The sequence below is a fragment of the Gymnoscopelus microlampas genome, assembly GCF_963454915.1.
Source record: "Gymnoscopelus microlampas genome assembly, chromosome: 12".
Lineage (NCBI taxonomy): Eukaryota > Metazoa > Chordata > Actinopteri > Myctophiformes > Myctophidae > Gymnoscopelus > Gymnoscopelus microlampas.
Window position 1 is genome coordinate 54,507,672 of NC_139949.1, and position 17,303 is coordinate 54,524,974.

Sequence of the window (17,303 nt, forward strand, 5' to 3'; positions counted from 1 at the left end):
CACTTTGGGCTATTCAAAAATAGCAGATCTACAAGCTCGCGCTACGAGCTTGTAGATCTGCTATTTTTGAAAATTCGTGAAAATGTGTGCAAATCTTTGAATATATATATATTTTAAAGCGAACATTTTTAACTCAAATCTTTGCTTCTGGGGGGTCCCTGGAACAAAATATTTTGATGGGGGTCCGCGGCCAAATACATATCATTTTGGGGGTCCTTGACGTGAAAAAGATTGAGCACCACTGATATAGAAACATAAGTTTTTCAGAAAACTGTTGAGATTTAGGAGACATGTAGAATCGGCTTCAGGTCTCAACGGGTTAAAAGGAGTTAGTGAGCGTTGCATCTTGTGGTTGCAGGTTCAACTCCCAGATCCTGGCGTACGTGAAGCGTCAGCTCAGTAGTGGAGGGTGTCTGGCATGCTGCCCTGGCTCAGAGGCACGCAGGGTCCAGAAGATGAGAGGAGATGAAGAGGGGCCAGCCTGTAAGCCCTCCATGATGCTGCTCAATAAAGGTATCCTACTTTTATATTACAGTAAAGGTATCCTACTTTTATATTACAATAAAGGTATCCTACTTTTATATTACAGTAAAGGTACCCTACTTTTATATTACAGTAAAGGTATCCTACTTTTATATTACAGTAAAGGTATCCTACTTTTATATTACAGTAAAGGTATCCTACTTTTATATTACAGTAAAGGTATCCTAAGTGTGTGTGTGTGTGTGTGTGTGTGTGTGTGTGTGTGTGTGTGTGTGTGTGTGTGTGTGTGTGTGTGTGTGTGTGTGTGTGTGTGTGTGTGTGTGTGTGTGTGTGTGTGTGTGTGTGTGTCTCTACAGGTAATGAGGAGGGGTCTCCGGTACTGATGGTAGATGAGCTTCTCATGCTGAATCCTCACAGAATGTCGTTCAGTGAGGCTGGTCTACGCATCATGATCTCTCCTCACTTCTCCCCGCGCACCAGGCTCTCCATGGCCTCCCGCGTGCTCATCAGTGAGGTACACACAGACAGACAGACAGACACACAGACAGACTGGTATACAGACAGACAGACAGACAGACAGACAGACAGACAGACAGACAGACAGACAGACAGACTGGTATACAGCCAGACAGACACATTCAGACTGGCATACAGCCAGCCAGACAGACAGACAGACAGACAGACAGACAGACAGACAGACAGACAGACAGACAGACAGACAATAACAACGCGAGGGTGTGTTCAAAGGGATTCTATTTCAAACTCCCATGTGAATATTTGCTGATGGAAATGCAAGCGAGTGGGTTTGAACCCTTGTTTACAAACAGAAAGCTATATTTAAGTACAGACGATCATGTGTCTCTCCATGGTCTCCAGAGACTGAGGTTGATCGGGGACCCCAAGGACCAGCTGGAGGGCGAGGCTGTCCCCAGGTCCAGGTTAGAGTCCACCAGCAACGGGGTGAAGGCTGCAGGGGGCTCCTGCAGTCTGGAGAACGGAGGAGGAAGAGGAGGAGGAGGAGGAGGAGGTGGAGGTGTGGAGAAACAGTGTCCTCCTCCTGATGGAGCTGCTGGAGGTTCTACAGAGAAGCCAGGAGGGGTGGAGGGCTGTCAGACTGAGGAAGAGGAGGATGAAGATGCTTCGTTCAGTCCTCTACGTCTGCCAGGTGAGCATGTTGTTGTCTGGGCTTTATCCACACCTTTTAACTCTACGTCTGCCAGGTGAGCATGTTGTCTGGGCTTTATCCACACCTTTTAACTCTACGTCTGCCAGGTGAGCATGTTGTCTGGGCTTTATCCACACCTTTTAACTCTACGTCTGCCAGGTGAGCATGTTGTCTGGGCTTTATCCACACCTTTAAATGTGGGATACCAAATGGTTCTGGGTTTAGAAGGACAGGGTTTTAATGTGGGATACCAAATGGTTCTGGGTTTAGAAGGAGAGAGGTTTTAATGTGGGATACCAAATGTTTCTGGGTTTAGAAGGAGAGAGGTTTTAATGTGGGATACCAAATGTTTCTGGGTTTAGACGGACAGGGTTTTAATGTGGGATACCAAATGGTTCTGGGTTTAGAAGGAGAGAGGTTTTAATGTGGGATACCAAATGGTTCTGGGTTTAGACGGACAGGGTTTTAATGTGGGATACCAAATGTTTCTGGGTTTAGAAGGACAGGGTTTTAATGTGGGATACCAAATGGTTCTGGGTTTAGAAGGACAGGGTTTTAATGTGGGATACCAAATGGTTCTGGGAGAGTGAGTGGGAACATGAAGGTACAGTAAATGCCAGTCCAGTCTGTAGTTTTGGGAAAAGTTGTTTGGAACCAAAGGTGGACGGACCATCCAACTGACATGACAATGACGTGTGTGTGTGTGTGTGTGTGTGTGTGTGTGTGTGTGTGTGTGTGTGTGTGTGTGTGTGTGTGTGTGTGTGTGTGTGTGTGTGTGTGTGTGTGTGTGTGTGTGTAGGTGGGGGCTGTGCCCGGGTCAGGTGGTTGATCTCCTGGCCTCTCATCCTCCTCCTCTACCTCACGGTGCCAAACTGCATGCTGCCCCGCTGGCATCGCTGGTTCATGGTCACCTTCATCGCCTCAACCCTCTGGATCGCCATCTTCTCCTACCACATGGTGTGGATGGTAGGTCTCTCCTATAGTCCTACCACATGGTGTGGATGGTAGGTATCTCCTATAGTCCTACCACATGGTGTGGATGGTAGGTCTCTCCTATAGTCCTACCACATGGTAGGTCTCTCCTATAGTCCTACCACATGGTGTGGATGGTAGGTCTCTCCTATAGTCCTACCACATGGTGTGGATGGTAGGTCTCTCCTATAGTCCTACCACATGGTAGGTCTCTCCTATAGTCCTACCACATGGTGTGGATGGTAGGTCTCTCCTATAGTCCTACCACATGGTGTGGATGGTAGGTCTCTCCTATAGTCCTACCACATGGTGTGGATGGTAGGTCTCTCCTATAGTCCTACCACATGGTGTGGATGGTAGGTCTCTCCTATAGTCCTACCACATGGTGTGGATGGTAGGTCTCTCCTATAGTCCTACCACATGGTGTGGATGGTAGGTCTCTCCTATAGTCCTACCACATGGTGTGGATGGTAGGTCTCTCCTATAGTCCTACCACATGGTGTGGATGGTAGGTCTCTCCTATAGTCCTACCACATGGTAGGTCTCTCCTATAGTCCTACCACATGGTGTGGATGGTAGGTCTCTCCTATAGTCCTACCACATGGTGTGGATGGTAGGTCTCTCCTATAGTCCTACCACATGGTGTGGATGGTAGGTCTCTCCTATAGTCCTACCACATGGTGTGGATGGTAGGTATCTCCTATAGTCCTACCACATGGTGTGGATGGTAGGTCTCTCCTATAGTCCTACCACATGGTAGGTCTCTCCTATAGTCCTACCACATGGTGTGGATGGTAGGTCTCTCCTATAGTCCTACCACATGGTGTGGATGGTAGGTCTCTCCTATAGTCCTACCACATGGTGTGGATGGTAGGTCTCTCCTATAGTCCTACCACATGGTGTGGATGGTAGGTATCTCCTATAGTCCTACCACATGGTGTGGATGGTAGGTCTCTCCTATGGTCCTACCACATGGTGTGGATGGTAGGTCTCTCCTATAGTCCTACCACATGGTGTGGATGGTAGGTCTCTCCTATAGTCCTACCACATGGTGTGGATGGTAGGTCTCTCCTATAGTCCTACCACATGGTGTGGATGGTAGGTATCTCCTATAGTCCTACCACATGGTGTGGATGGTAGGTCTCTCCTATAGTCCTACCACATGGTAGGTCTCTCCTATAGTCCTACCACATGGTGTGGATGGTAGGTCTCTCCTATAGTCCTACCACATGGTGTGGATGGTAGGTATCTCCTATAGTCCTACCACATGGTGTGGATGGTAGGTCTCTCCTATAGTCCTACCACATGGTAGGTCTCTCCTATAGTCCTACCACATGGTGTGGATGGTAGGTCTCTCCTATAGTCCTACCACATGGTGTGGATGGTAGGTCTCTCCTATAGTCCTACCACATGGTGTGGATGGTAGGTCTCTCCTATGGTCCTACCACATGGTGTGGATGGTAGGTCTCTCCTATAGTCCTACCACATGGTGTGGATGGTAGGTCTCTCCTATAGTCCTACCACATGGTGTGGATGGTAGGTCTCTCCTATAGTCCTACCACATGGTGTGGATGGTAGGTCTCTCCTATAGTCCTACCACATGGTGTGGATGGTAGGTCTCTCCTATAGTCCTACCACATGGTAGGTCTCTCCTATAGTCCTACCACATGGTGTGGATGGTAGGTCTCTCCTATAGTCCTACCACATGGTGTGGATGGTAGGTCTCTCCTATAGTCCTACCACATGGTGTGGATGGTAGGTCTCTCCTATGGTCCTACCACATGGTGTGGATGGTAGGTCTCTCCTATAGTCCTACCACATGGTGTGGATGGTAGGTCTCTCCTATGGTCCTACCACATGGTGTGGATGGTAGGTCTCTCCTATAGTCCTACTACATGGTAGATATCTCCTATAGTCCTACTACATGGTAGATATCTCCTATAGTCCTACTACATGGTAGATATCTCCTATAGTCTTACTACATGGTAGGTATCTCCTATATTTCCTACAGAAATATCAGAACTTGTATCTATCTGTTCCACTAATTATGACAGATCTCTGATTTCTGGAGATATTACGGACATACGGACGGACGGACGGACGGACGGACGGACGGACAAAGTCAAATGTAGGAGTGGTTGGCACCACTCAAAAAAAACGTTTGTTCAGCTCATCTGCACCCAACGAGTTTCCTCGTCATCTGGCATGTGCACCCTCCCTACCTGATGCTCCCTCAGTGAATGATGTGGTTCAACATTTTTTTTTTTTTTTAAGATTTTTTTTGGGGCTTTTATTGCTTTATTTGGAGAGGGACAGAGAAAGTAGTCTGACAGGAAATGGGGAGAGAGATGGGGGAAGACACGCAGCAAAGGCCGTCGGGAACGGGACGCGAACCCGCGGCACGCTGTCTGTTAAGGGATTTCAACCAAGGGTGCCTAGACCGCGACGCCACGGCCTAGGCCGTGGTTCAACATTTTAATCTTAAATTAGAGTCAGCTCTCGACATAGTGGCCCGGCCCCTATGAAAACTAAAAAGAAACTTAACTCTAGAGTAACACCCTGGATCAACGGGCATGTGCACTCACTCAAGAAAGAATGTCGTAGAGCTGAGCGAGTTTGGAGAAGAAACAAACTCACTATCCACCTAGAGATGTTTAAGAAGTCAACAGCTGCCTATAACAAAGCCCTGCGTTTGGGAAGGCAGGCATATTTTTCAGGCATTATTAACAGGGGTGCACATAACTGGTGCGCAGGTGCAAAACTAAAAAATAAAAGCCTGGAGATCGAGGCTAGGAATTTACTTCCTGAAGCCACACTCACACAATCACGCTAAAGCATACGTCGGCCCCATGTACAGCCATTAGGCGCAGGGGGAGGGGAGGGGACGCATGCTGCACGTGATTGTGTGAGTGTTGCCTCGCATCTACGTTGATTAATGCACCGTGATGGTACAAAATATGCCGTGAACGTCCCAATCTGGCGGATAAAAGCAGAGCAGCACAGGGCAGCAACCTTGGTGGGTGCACCAAACGGCGTGAAGAAGAAAAAAAACTGCGAAAAACGACGGAATTTAGAAGCAGGGCGCTACAACATTTACATTTTTTCTCAAGCACCCCCCCCGGCCGGGGGGCAACGGACCTTTTATTGACCATTTATTTGGCGCGCACCAAGTAATAACTCCAGGTGCTCTTCTGAGGACTAGACCAACAAAGTTATGTGCACCCCTGATTATTAATGACAAGCAAAATGCCAGAGTCTTGTTCTCTACCATTGAATGTCTTTTAAACCCCCCCAGGCCTACAAGGAGTCGCTCCCTGCTTCTAAAGCTAAGTGTAATGAGTTTGCATCTTTTTATGATAACATTTTCAACATTCGAGCTGGTATCTTATGAATGTTGCTGCTAGCACCAACTCTCGAACTGCAAATGCGGCGAATGGTGCCTGGTGTAAAAGTGTAGATCACTCCAGGGGAAGCCTAATATCATTCTGTGCAATTGATGAACAGGAACACCGCAAAACCATATCACAGATGACATCATCCTCCTGTTCACTGGATGCAATCCCCACCTCCTTTCTCAAAGAGGTTTTAGACAGTGTGATTGGAGATATCCTAAAAATTGTAAACAGCTCTCTACAATCAGGCGTCTTTCCAGACTCACTGGAAACGGCTGTAGTCAGGCCATTACTCAAGAAACACAACCTTGATCCCTCTGTGCTGGGTAATTATAGATCTATTTCTGATCTGCCTTTTCTGGGCAAGGTCTTAGAAAAAACTATCTTTCATCAATTGGATGTGTTTCTACAGAACAATAAGGTTCATAACAAATTCCAATCTGGCTTCAGGAAAGGTCACAGCACAGAAACAGCACTAATTAATGATCTCAGGGTGTCCGCTGACGACAACAATTTATCCGTTCTCCTACTTTCATTTAACGGCTGCATTTGATACAATATTGATCACACAATTTTAATACAACGCCTGGAGTACTGGATTGGTGTGTCAGGCACGGCCCTGTATTGGTTTTACTCCTACCTAACAGGCAGAAGCTATTTTGTGAGTCTAGCTGACTTTGACTCAGTCAGTCTAGCTGACTTTGACTCAGTCAGTCTAGCTGACTTTGACTCAGTCAGTCTAGCTGATTTTGACTTAGACAAACACGACATCTGTTCTGGTATTCCACAGGGCTCAATTCTTGGTCCTTTATTATTCTCCCTGTATATACTGCCGCTGGGAGAACTCATCACCGATCACGGAGTGAATTTCAATTTCTATGCTGACGATACCCAGCTATATATCTCTGTAGGTCCAGACGACCCTTGTGCTCTAGACCCGTTGTTGACCTGTCTGTCCAGTATCAAATGCTGGATGAGTGAGAACTTTCTTAAGCTAAATGAGGATAAGACAGAAGTTCTCATAATTGGTTCTAGTGAGCAGAGAGAATCAATAATAATGATAATTCATGTTACTAGAAGCTCGGCCGCCCCCTTCGGGTGGCCGAGGGTCTAGTCGGGGACCGGCCTACACAGGAACGATGTAAATAGGGAATGAATGCTCCACCCTTTAAATCAAACCCCATTATACCTGTTGTCATAGGACCCGTTTTGGCCATCTGTTTGCCTGTGTCCATTTATGCCCATCTGTGTGTGCATTTATGCCCATATATGGAGCTATCTGTGTCTGTGATATATGGACATCTCTGTATGTCTCTGGGTGTGTCCCTTTTATGCCAGTATATGGAGATCTCTGTGTCTGTCTGTGTCCATTTATGCCCATTATCCTAAAGGAGTTCGCTATAAACAATGTTGTCAGTAATGCCCTTGTCATTATCCACAATGAAAACTTTTACAGCGCTGGCTCTCTTTCCTCTAGAGAAGGCTGTGTAGAGTTGGCCATGAGCGAACACAGGTTTAGGCAAGTAGATGCCAACTCGTTCATTCTCTTGGCCCTGACCCTTATTGATTGTAACAGAGAATGCTAAGCGGATAGGGAACTGTCGTCTAATGAAGGTGAGAGGGTCACTCAGAGAGATTTTGTGTTGACTCATCTAGCGTATGTGATGTCAGAGCCTTTTATGAAGTGATGTCACAATGAGTCAGCGCTTGCTCCGAAACAGCCCGATGTCAGTCATCTCCGCATACGGAGATTCCAAACCTTTTGCGTTAGTTCCGGAAAACCGCATATCGGGTCGGGTCGAAGCCTAGCTAAGAACGTAGGCAAAGGTCTGAGCTATCTGCGTGCGAAATTGTGTTTCAGACACAGTGCCGGTTCCCCCTTTGATGCAAACCCCATTATACCTGTTGTCATAGTTTTATGCCCATATATGGAGATCTCTGTATCTGGTTGTCTGTGTCCCTTTATGCCCATAATGGAGATCTCTGTATCTGTCTGTGCCTTTGACTGTGTTGCAGACACAGTGCCGGTTCCCCCTTTAATGCAAACCCCATTATACCTGTTGTCATTGGACCCGTTTTGACTTTATTATGGAGATCTCTGGATCTGTCTGTCTGTTTCCCTTTCATGCCCATATATGGGGATCTATGTATCTGTTTGTATGTGTCCTTTTATGCCCATATATGGCATATATCTCTGTCGCTTTTTGTTTGTTTCTTCTTTAAGCAGAATATGCAGCCTGCATAAATCTGCATCATTCAAGTCATCATCCCAGTCCCACGCTTTGTTGCTCTTTTATTTTTTGTAGCGGGAGAGTTCAGCTTGAGTTTTTTTGGAGAACTTGTTTTTTGTTGGTCTTGTGCTGTTGATTTAGCTTGTCTTATGTTTGTCTCCCCCGTCTGCACCTCATCCAACTCAGATCTTGACTGATCCTTGTTTTCTTCAGTAAAAGCAGCACAGTTAATTAATTCTTCATCACCGATCTCATCAAAAAAACTGTCTCCTCCTCCTGTCTTCCCACCAGATGTTGACTGTTCCATCTGCTCCCCAGGAACACTGTCTCCTCCTCCGTCTGCTCCTCCTGTCTGGCCAGCAGATGTTGACTGTCCCATCTGATCCCCAGCAACAGCCTTATTAGCTTTCCATTTCGCATCCCAATCGAGTTTTGTAATTCTTTGGTTCATTTTTCTTTTTTCCTGCTCCAGTTTTTGTATATAAAGAAGGACTTGAGTCGATGTCTTGAAGGCCTGCTCCTGCAATTCCTTCCGGCTTTCCATGAACTTGCACTGATAATTTAGAAGTACCAAGTTGTTACGAATTATTTCTCCTTCACCGGGTTTTAGCTTTGGTAGCTTTTCTGGAGTACTCATTTTTTTGAGAGCTGCTTATAGACTATATGCAGAGGTCTGTCAAGAGTGCTGGACTTAGCTTAGAAGCCGGCTTATATACTTTCATCTGTCACCTCGGAGTGAGAGGAAGAAAGACTATAGTTTATGCCACACTCAGAGATTTTTTGTTGACTCATCTAGTGTATGTGATGCCTTTTATGAAGTGATGTCACAATGAGTCAGCGCTTGCTCCGGAACAGCCCGATGTCAGTCATCTCCGCATACGGAGATTCCAAACCTCTGTGTGCGAAATTTGGAGTCTGTAGCACCAACCATGTGCTTTCAGGGCTCATCCATGCGATTCGGGCCAATTTGGATTCGGCGTCCATTGGCTTCAATTAGTAGTCAGGACTCCGCATATGGAGATTCCGAACCTTTCGCGTTGGTTCCGGAAAACCGCATATCGGGTCGGGTCGAGGCCTAGCTAAGATCGTAGGCAAAGGTCTGAGCTATCTGTGTGCGAAATTTGGAGTCTGTAGCACCAACCATGTGCTGTCAGGGCTCATCCATGCGATTTGGCCCAATTCGGCCTCGGCTTCAATTAGTAGTCACGATTGTTATTGTTTAAAGGTGATCATTGTGTTATTGACGTTGTTTAAAGGTGAGCATCATCAGCTTCACGCTGGGCATCCCAGACTACATCATGGGCATCACCTTCCTGGCAGCAGGGACCAGCGTACCAGACTGCATGGCCAGCCTCATCGTAGCCCGACAAGGTACAACACACCTCTCACGCTCTCTGCTGCCCCCTTGTGTCTGTTACTGCGCCTATGAATATTCTTTTCATAGAAATAAATAATATTGGAAAGAAATCGGGCCTCTTCCTTACTTCCTTCACAGGTGTTACCAATGATTCTGATGAAGGCTCTGTTCCATTTAGTGTAGCACAGTGGTTCTAATGAAGGCTCTGTTCCATTTAGTGTAGCACAGTGGTTCTAATGAAGGCTCTGTTCCATTTAGTGTAGCACAGTGGTTCTAATGAAGGCTCTGTTCCATTTAGTGTAGCACAGTGGTTCTAATGAAGGCTCTGTTCCATTTAGTGTAGCACAGTGGTTCTCAGATCTTTTAATATCAAGGACCCCCATAACTCTGACAGTGTACAAATGGAACCAGATGGACACACCTGTAAGGGATCCATCTGGAACCCCCTCAGGGACCCACGAGGGTCCCTGGACCACACTTTGAGACCCACTGGTGTAGCAGAGAGTGAGTCAACACCCTGGCTCTGTTTGACCAGAATGGAGCAGAGCCTTCATTAGTATCATTGGTAACGCATCGTGTACCGTTTGGTACCTTCCATTTATTCTCACAGCAACTTCCTGCTTTGTTCAGTCAGTCACAGGCACTACTTTCTTTTAAACTTTTCTCTTGTAGTGAAAGTATTAGTTAAAACTGTTTTGAATGTTAGGCCTATACAGTAGGTTCACGATTCTCATGTTGCCATATATTTGGTAACCATTATGTAAAAGCAATAAGCAACGTGAGGCCGTGGTTTACAGCGATTTGCAGCTAAGAGGGTTGTAGACACTAGGCTATGCGTCAGTCCTAACGGGTGCAGTACGTTAGTCCGACAGCGCATTCCTCCGACAGCGCAGCGCTCCGACGTTTCAATACTAAACCCGAACCAAACCCGCACCCTAACCCTAACCGCACGCGGATGCCACATAGTCGGAGAAAAGGTCTGTCGGATTAACGCATGCCTCCCAGTCCTAACAACGTCCCTTAGCGGTTCCAAAATCCTCTAGTGAGTTATTGCTTCATTGTTCTGTGTCTTATATGTCACAACAAAACCAACTGAACACAGTCTGGACCTCAGAGAAACTAAGTTTACTGACTTAATGAACTTGATTCATTGTTGGCAGTGATTCAAGTATTTGCAGGGGTCTAGTCAGCATGCAGACAGCACAGAATGCCTTCATTGTTTTATGACCACAACGCTTTCCAACAACGCTCGTCCCCCAGCAAGTGACCTTTTATGTTGTCTTTTTTTCACACTTTTAAAGTTAAATTAACACCCCGGGTTCCGCTGTGTGTTAAATGAGGTTTTATAATGACATAAACAACAAAGCAGTAGATAAAACAGCCACAGACAGTTATCTAATAATGAACTCCTGGTCTCTGCCAAGTCCAGGGGTGACCAGGGAGCTAGCATGGGGATTAGCATTAGCAGCACATGGAGCTAGCATGGGGATTAGCATTAGCAGCACATGGAGCTAGCATGGTGATTAGCATTAGAGCAGCACGGCTGGAAGGTTTTCTTTGACAGTCGGATTAAAACTGTGCTGCTGGGCAGTCCTGGAAAGTAATTAAGTATATTAACTTAAGTACTGTACTTAAAGGGATAGGGACCCCCACAATGATTTTTTTTTCCTATGTATTAGTCACCCCATGGAGACTTGAATTCATGGATATTTTTTTATTTTTTGTCTCATTCCTAAGCAAATCATTTGATAACCAGCGGATTGGTAGGCAGCGGTTCCGGTAGGAGACACAAAGGAGACTCTTTGTGTCTCCTACCGGAACCGCTGCCGGTCATCATCAAGTCATGTTAAACGGGCCATTCTTAATGAGTACTTTTACTAAGGCTTTTACTTTTACTATTTTGGTGCCAATGCTCTTATACTTCTTATAGCTACTTGTACTTCAGTATAAACTAATCTCAGTGCTTCCACCACTGCAGCTGAACCTGTTGTGTTGTTCTTCCATTGCTCTGTGGGCTTTGTGTGTGTGTGTGTGTGTGTGTGTGTGTGTGTGTGTGTGTGTGTGTGTGTGTGTGTGTGTGTGTGTGTGTGTGTGTGTGTGTGTGTGTGTGTGTGTGTGTAGGCATGGGGGACATGGCGGTGTCTAACTCCATAGGCAGTAACATCTTTGACATCCTGCTGGGTCTGGGATTCCCCTGGGCCTTACGCACCCTGATAGTGGACCATGGATCAACGGTAGGCCGCCACACCCTTTTTCCTTTGTATTATTAGTATTGTGTGTGTGTGTGTGTGTGTGTGTGTGTGTGTGTTGTAGAACAGTACTTTGTATTATTAGTATTGTCTGTGTGTGTGTTGTTGCACAGTACTGTGAAGTACTGTAAAAGTCGCACGCGAAGCCAGATTTCCGCCCCTGCACTCAGTCCATAGCGTTCACTTAGTCCATAGCGTTCACTCAGTCCATAGCATTCACTCAGTCCATAGCATTCACTCCTCCAGCCCAGGCAGTAATAAACCCTTGTTGAATCTATACTCTTGGTGTCACAAACCATATTCAAAGTCGCTTATAATAAGCGGACATGGCAACACTGGTCTCTGGCTCTGCAGTATCGCATACTGTCAGTGGTGGCTTATCCAACGGGCTTGAGGGGCTGAAGCACAGGGCACCAACCCTTGGGGGGGCACCAAATGGCGTTCACAAAACCATCCCGGGATATAATCCAGATTATGTTTATTCCAATGACATGATGATGAACTGCAGGGAGATGGCGATAAAGCAGTGCAGACAGACAGACAGACAGACAGACAGACAGACAGACAGACAGACAGACAGACAGACAGACAGACAGACAGACAGACATGATATGGTCATACTAATGTGTTCTCCTTCAGATCTCCATCAACAACAAAGGATTGGTGTATTCTGTCATCCTACTGCTGGCCTCTGTCTTCCTCACGGTCAGTACTTCACCTTATGTCTTCCTAATGGTTAGTACCCTCACTATATGTCTTCCTAACGGTAAGTACCCTGACTGTATGTCTTCCTAACGGTCAGTGCTTCACTATATGTCTTCCTAATGGTCAGTACTTCACTTTATGTCTTCCTAACAGTTAGTACCCTCACTATATGTCTTCCTAACGGTCAGTACCCTCACTGTATGTCTTCCTAACGGTCAGTACTTCACTATATGTCTTCCTCACTGTCAGTACTTCACCTTATGTGTTCCTAATCGTCAGTACTTCACTATATGTCTTCCTCACGGTCAGTGCTTCACCTTATGTCTTCCTAATGGTCAGTACTTCACCTTATGTCTTCCTCACGGTCAGTACCCTCACTATATGTCTTCCTAACAGTCAGTACTTCACTCACTGTCCACAGATGTCATGCAAGGATCATATTAGAACATTGTAGTGAAGAAATGCACTGCAGTGTTGTTGACTCTTAGACAAAACGTATAATTTCTGGGTTGTTTTGTGTCAACAAGGGCTGCGACTACTGACATTATTTTCTTATTATGCTATAGATTTGTTTTTTAATTAATCGAAGAAATTAAAATCACAGGTTAAACTTTTTTTTTTGAAGACTTATTTTATATTTCATCTCACAACAACTTTTTCTACATCTTTGTCCATAAAAACATGCCTAATATAGGTATAGATTATTAGTCAATAACGATAGTTATATTACATTATAGATATTTGTTTTAAATAATGGATTAAATCAATGTTCCTCTAGTAACCATCTCCATGTGTTCCTCCAGTAAACCATCTCCATGTGTTCCTCCAGTAAACCATCTCCATGTGTTCCTCCAGGTGATGAGTGTCCATCTGAACCACTGGAAGCTGGACCGCCGGCTGGGCCTGGGTCTTCTGTTCCTCTACGCCGTCTTCCTGCTCTTTTCCGTGCTCTTCGGACAGATGTGATCTTCTACAAGACTTACTTTATACTTCGTCGTGCGATCTCGTTGTCCTCCGAAGTCAACAGATTTACGACTAAGTATAAAAGAGGATTCAGCCCTTTTCAGTCATGTAAAATAAGATGGACACAGTATGTTAGAGTTAGAGCAGGGGTTGGTCTACTGGAGGTTGGGGACTCCAAGGTGGACCCTAACCTCTTTGAGAGGTTGTCATCAGAACTGACCCTAACCTCTTTGAGAGGTTGTCATCAGAACTGACCCTAACCTCTTTGAGAGGTTGTCATCAGAACTGACCCTAACCTCTTTGAGAGGTTGTCATCAGAACTGACCCTAACCTCTTTGAGAGGTTGTCATCAGAACTGACCCTAACATCTTTGAGAGGTTGTCATCAGAACTGACCCTAACCTCTTTGAGAGGTTGTTCTAGTACGACCTGGTCTCTTCCACAATCTTCAACTGCTACAGAGAGTGTGTAACTGCGCATCACAAAGGTTTTGACAGGAATCTGTCATCTAAACATTTCTGTTCATGAGTTATTTACGTGACTGGAAAGACAAGACTGAATTTTAGGCGGGTGGCTTTATTTACTGCTCATTTTCAGCGCTTCCGATCTACAGACTGTTTGGCGAAAGCGTTTGACAGTTGGGAGCCAACAGTTTGGGGGGTGGGGAGAGAGAGAGAGAGAGAGAGAGAGAGAGAGAGAGAGAGAGCGCTCCCATCATAGGTAGATAGTAGTACAGCTCCTGACATGGTTAACCATTTTCAACCTTGATGTCCCTCCCTATTTTTGGGACACGTCATTGTAGGGGCGAAAATTGCCCCCAAAAAATCTAGGCCTAAATTAATTCTTTAACTGCCAGAGTAATAGTGTGCCACTGCTGCCAGCGAAAACGGGCGATTTTTACTGTACCTTTGAAAAATCATGGAATATTCTCTGTGAATATTCTCGCTCGTTACACGCACAGGGTTCCCGTAGTATTGGGGGAATAAAGATATCCTTTTATTAGCTTTCATGTAGTAAAATTATGTAATTTCTGCTTCTCTCATTCACTCGCTGTGAAGAGACCATCCATAGGCTGGGTAAGAACGCCATCTGGTGGAATAAAAAAGAAACAAAAACAGCAGGCTGCGCCTTGGCAGAATTCGACACGGAAACGCATCCATGGCAGTCAAAGAGTTAAAGACTGACGCTGAATTGGCAACCAGCTGCGATCACGATTTGTACCGCTGGGTAATCTTTCCACTAGCCTCGCGTGGCCAGACAATATCACACGACACACTGTGTGGATATTAGTCTGGTCCCTATCAACGATAGATTTTTTTCCAAGGGGTGGTTACAAAAAGATCCAAATAAGGTGATAAGCCCGCCCACATTTGGATACTGGGCCCTGATTGGTCCCTCACGACTTCGGAGGGAGAGAAATGAAATCTCTATTGAGGGGGGCCAGACCTAATCTGCCGAGGGCTAAAGTGCGATGCAATTTTGCAAAGGCAGATTCGTCTGGAACCAGGCTGTCTTTCCACTAAATGGGTTTGTGTACAACTCTGAAACATTCACATCACCTTCCTGCGTTTGCCTGTTTCAAAGCACAGCAGGCTTCTGGTTGGCTGACCACTCTGTCTCGCCCTGACGCAGCGTCAAAGTTGAACTTTCCTTAACTTTGCCGCTACAGCTTTATTTTGCTAGGGAAGTTTGGCACAGTTTTATAGTACGCCGGTGCCATGCGCTGAAAATAGAGATGAGGTACACAAGGCACAATGCGACGCGTTGTGAGCTTGCACATCGGCTGTTTTCCCCACAAGTATAGACCGGATCAGAATGTTTGTAAACAAACGTGTAGAGCGGTATTTACGGATAGAATGTCTATGGATATTATATTTACACATGATAAAATACAGTGTCCAGAACATTAGCTATGTCTGTTGAACAAAATAATATATTTCTAATAGTCAATAACAATATCATAAAGTGTCCTGTTCTTCCAGACATAAGGTTAATGAATAATACTACTACTAATAATAATAATAATAATACTACTCCAATGCCACGCTGCCTGTGTTATCTACCCGGAAATACATGTTTGGTTGTAGTAGTGATTCCATCTCTCATAATTCACATGTAAGGTGATTAATTTGGCTGAGAATGCAAGACTGTTAAAACCGGTTCTTCCCGTCGGACATTCCTCTCTCCTGAAGCAAAAAAAACAACAAATCAATAAGTAAATGAAGATAGTAATAACTACATGGTTGTAATGTACTGTAACATGTGAGGCTGTATGTGCAGATCTGTAGGGATAGGCGTGGGTGATGTTTTACACATGTAACTGCTCTAAAACCTTTATTAATTATGTTTCCATCCATTAGCACAACGTTGTTCAGATTGGTACAGTGCAGTGATTAACTATAGATACAGTATGAGTCCCATATTGGATGACAGATGATCAATAGGGTGGTTTATCGGTCCTTATAGAGTCATGACATGGCAGGATATTATAAAGTCATGACATGGCAGGATATCTTATAAAGTCATGACATGGCAGGATATCTTATAAAGTCATGACATGGCAGGATATCTTATAAAGTCATGACATGGCAGGATATCTTATGAAGTCATGACATGGCAGGATATCTTATAAAGTCATGACATGGCAGGATATCTTATAAAGTCATGACATGGCAGGATATCTTATAAAGTCATGACATGGCAGGATATCTTATGAAGTCATGACATGGCAGGATATCTTATAAAGTCATGACATGGCAGGATATCTTATAAAGTCATGACATGGCAGGATATCTTATAAAGTCATGACATGGCAGGATATCTTATAAAGTCATGACATGGCAGGATATCTTATAAAGTCATGACATGGCAGGATATCTTATAAAGTCATGACATGGCAGGATATCTTATAAAGTCATGACATGGCAGGATATCTTATAAAGTCATGACATGGCAGGATATCTTATAAAGTCATGACATGGCAGGATATCTTATAAAGTCATGACATGGCAGGATACCGGCCGTAAAGTCCACAGAAAATGTTTTTTTTCTTTTACTACAATGTTTATCCCACGATTTTGTAACCCTTTTTTTTTCACCCGGTGATAATTTTCTAAGTGATCCTGGGCGCTACACTCCCCCCACCAGCCTAGGGAGCCCAGGGCAGAGCTCATGCCTCCTGTCGACTATACCTTTTTTCACTGACGAATAAAAAGGAAGCTGAGTCTGGCCTCGTTCCCATCCTTTACTCGTCCCCGAGGAGAAAATCCACAACCTAACGCAGAGTGTCTATGGGGGCGGGGCTTCCGTCGTATGTTTTTCCCCCCGAAAACGATCTTTTTCGACCAATCACAACATAGGAGTTAACTGTTAAGGCAAAAAGAATCGCAATGTTTGTATCAAAACACTGAACTCATACGCACTGATGTAAATTAAGTACATTTACTCAAGTACAATTTTGAGGTATTTTTTACTTTACTGGAGTATTTCCAATTTTCTGTACTTTTACTTCTGCTCCGCTACACCTCAGAGGCAAATATTGTACTTTTACTCCACCACAATAATTTGAAAACTTTAGTTACTAGTTACTTTGTAGATTTTGATTATTATTATAAAACATACATTACCCACTTCAGCCCTATATATATTTCGGCCATTTGAAAATAGCAGATCTACAAGCTCACAATGCGCCGCGATGCAACGCATTGTGAGCTAAGCTTGTAGATCTGCTATTTTCAAAAGATTTTTAGACATTTTATACATTTGACATTTTTGAATGGGACATTCT

The 17,303-nt window shown here is 44.8% G+C and overlaps 1 protein-coding gene across 1 annotated transcript in view; it reads left to right on the forward strand.

Moving 5' to 3' along the window:
* The window catches only part of LOC311057466 (sodium/potassium/calcium exchanger 3), a gene marked incomplete at its 5' end in the record, with an annotated part of 58,080 nt that extends 44,549 nt beyond the window's left edge, over positions 1-13,531 (forward strand). The window contains 8 exons of the mRNA XM_084074423.1: positions 359-513; positions 840-997; positions 1,360-1,648; positions 2,448-2,614; positions 9,500-9,614; positions 11,722-11,834; positions 12,489-12,554; positions 13,410-13,531. Coding sequence (XP_083930549.1) covers positions 359-513; positions 840-997; positions 1,360-1,648; positions 2,448-2,614; positions 9,500-9,614; positions 11,722-11,834; positions 12,489-12,554; positions 13,410-13,520 — 1,174 coding nt within the window. The 3' untranslated portion in view covers positions 13,521-13,531. The remainder of the gene's footprint in view (positions 1-358; positions 514-839; positions 998-1,359; positions 1,649-2,447; positions 2,615-9,499; positions 9,615-11,721; positions 11,835-12,488; positions 12,555-13,409) is intronic.
* Between the last annotated feature and the right edge of the window lie 3,772 nt (positions 13,532-17,303).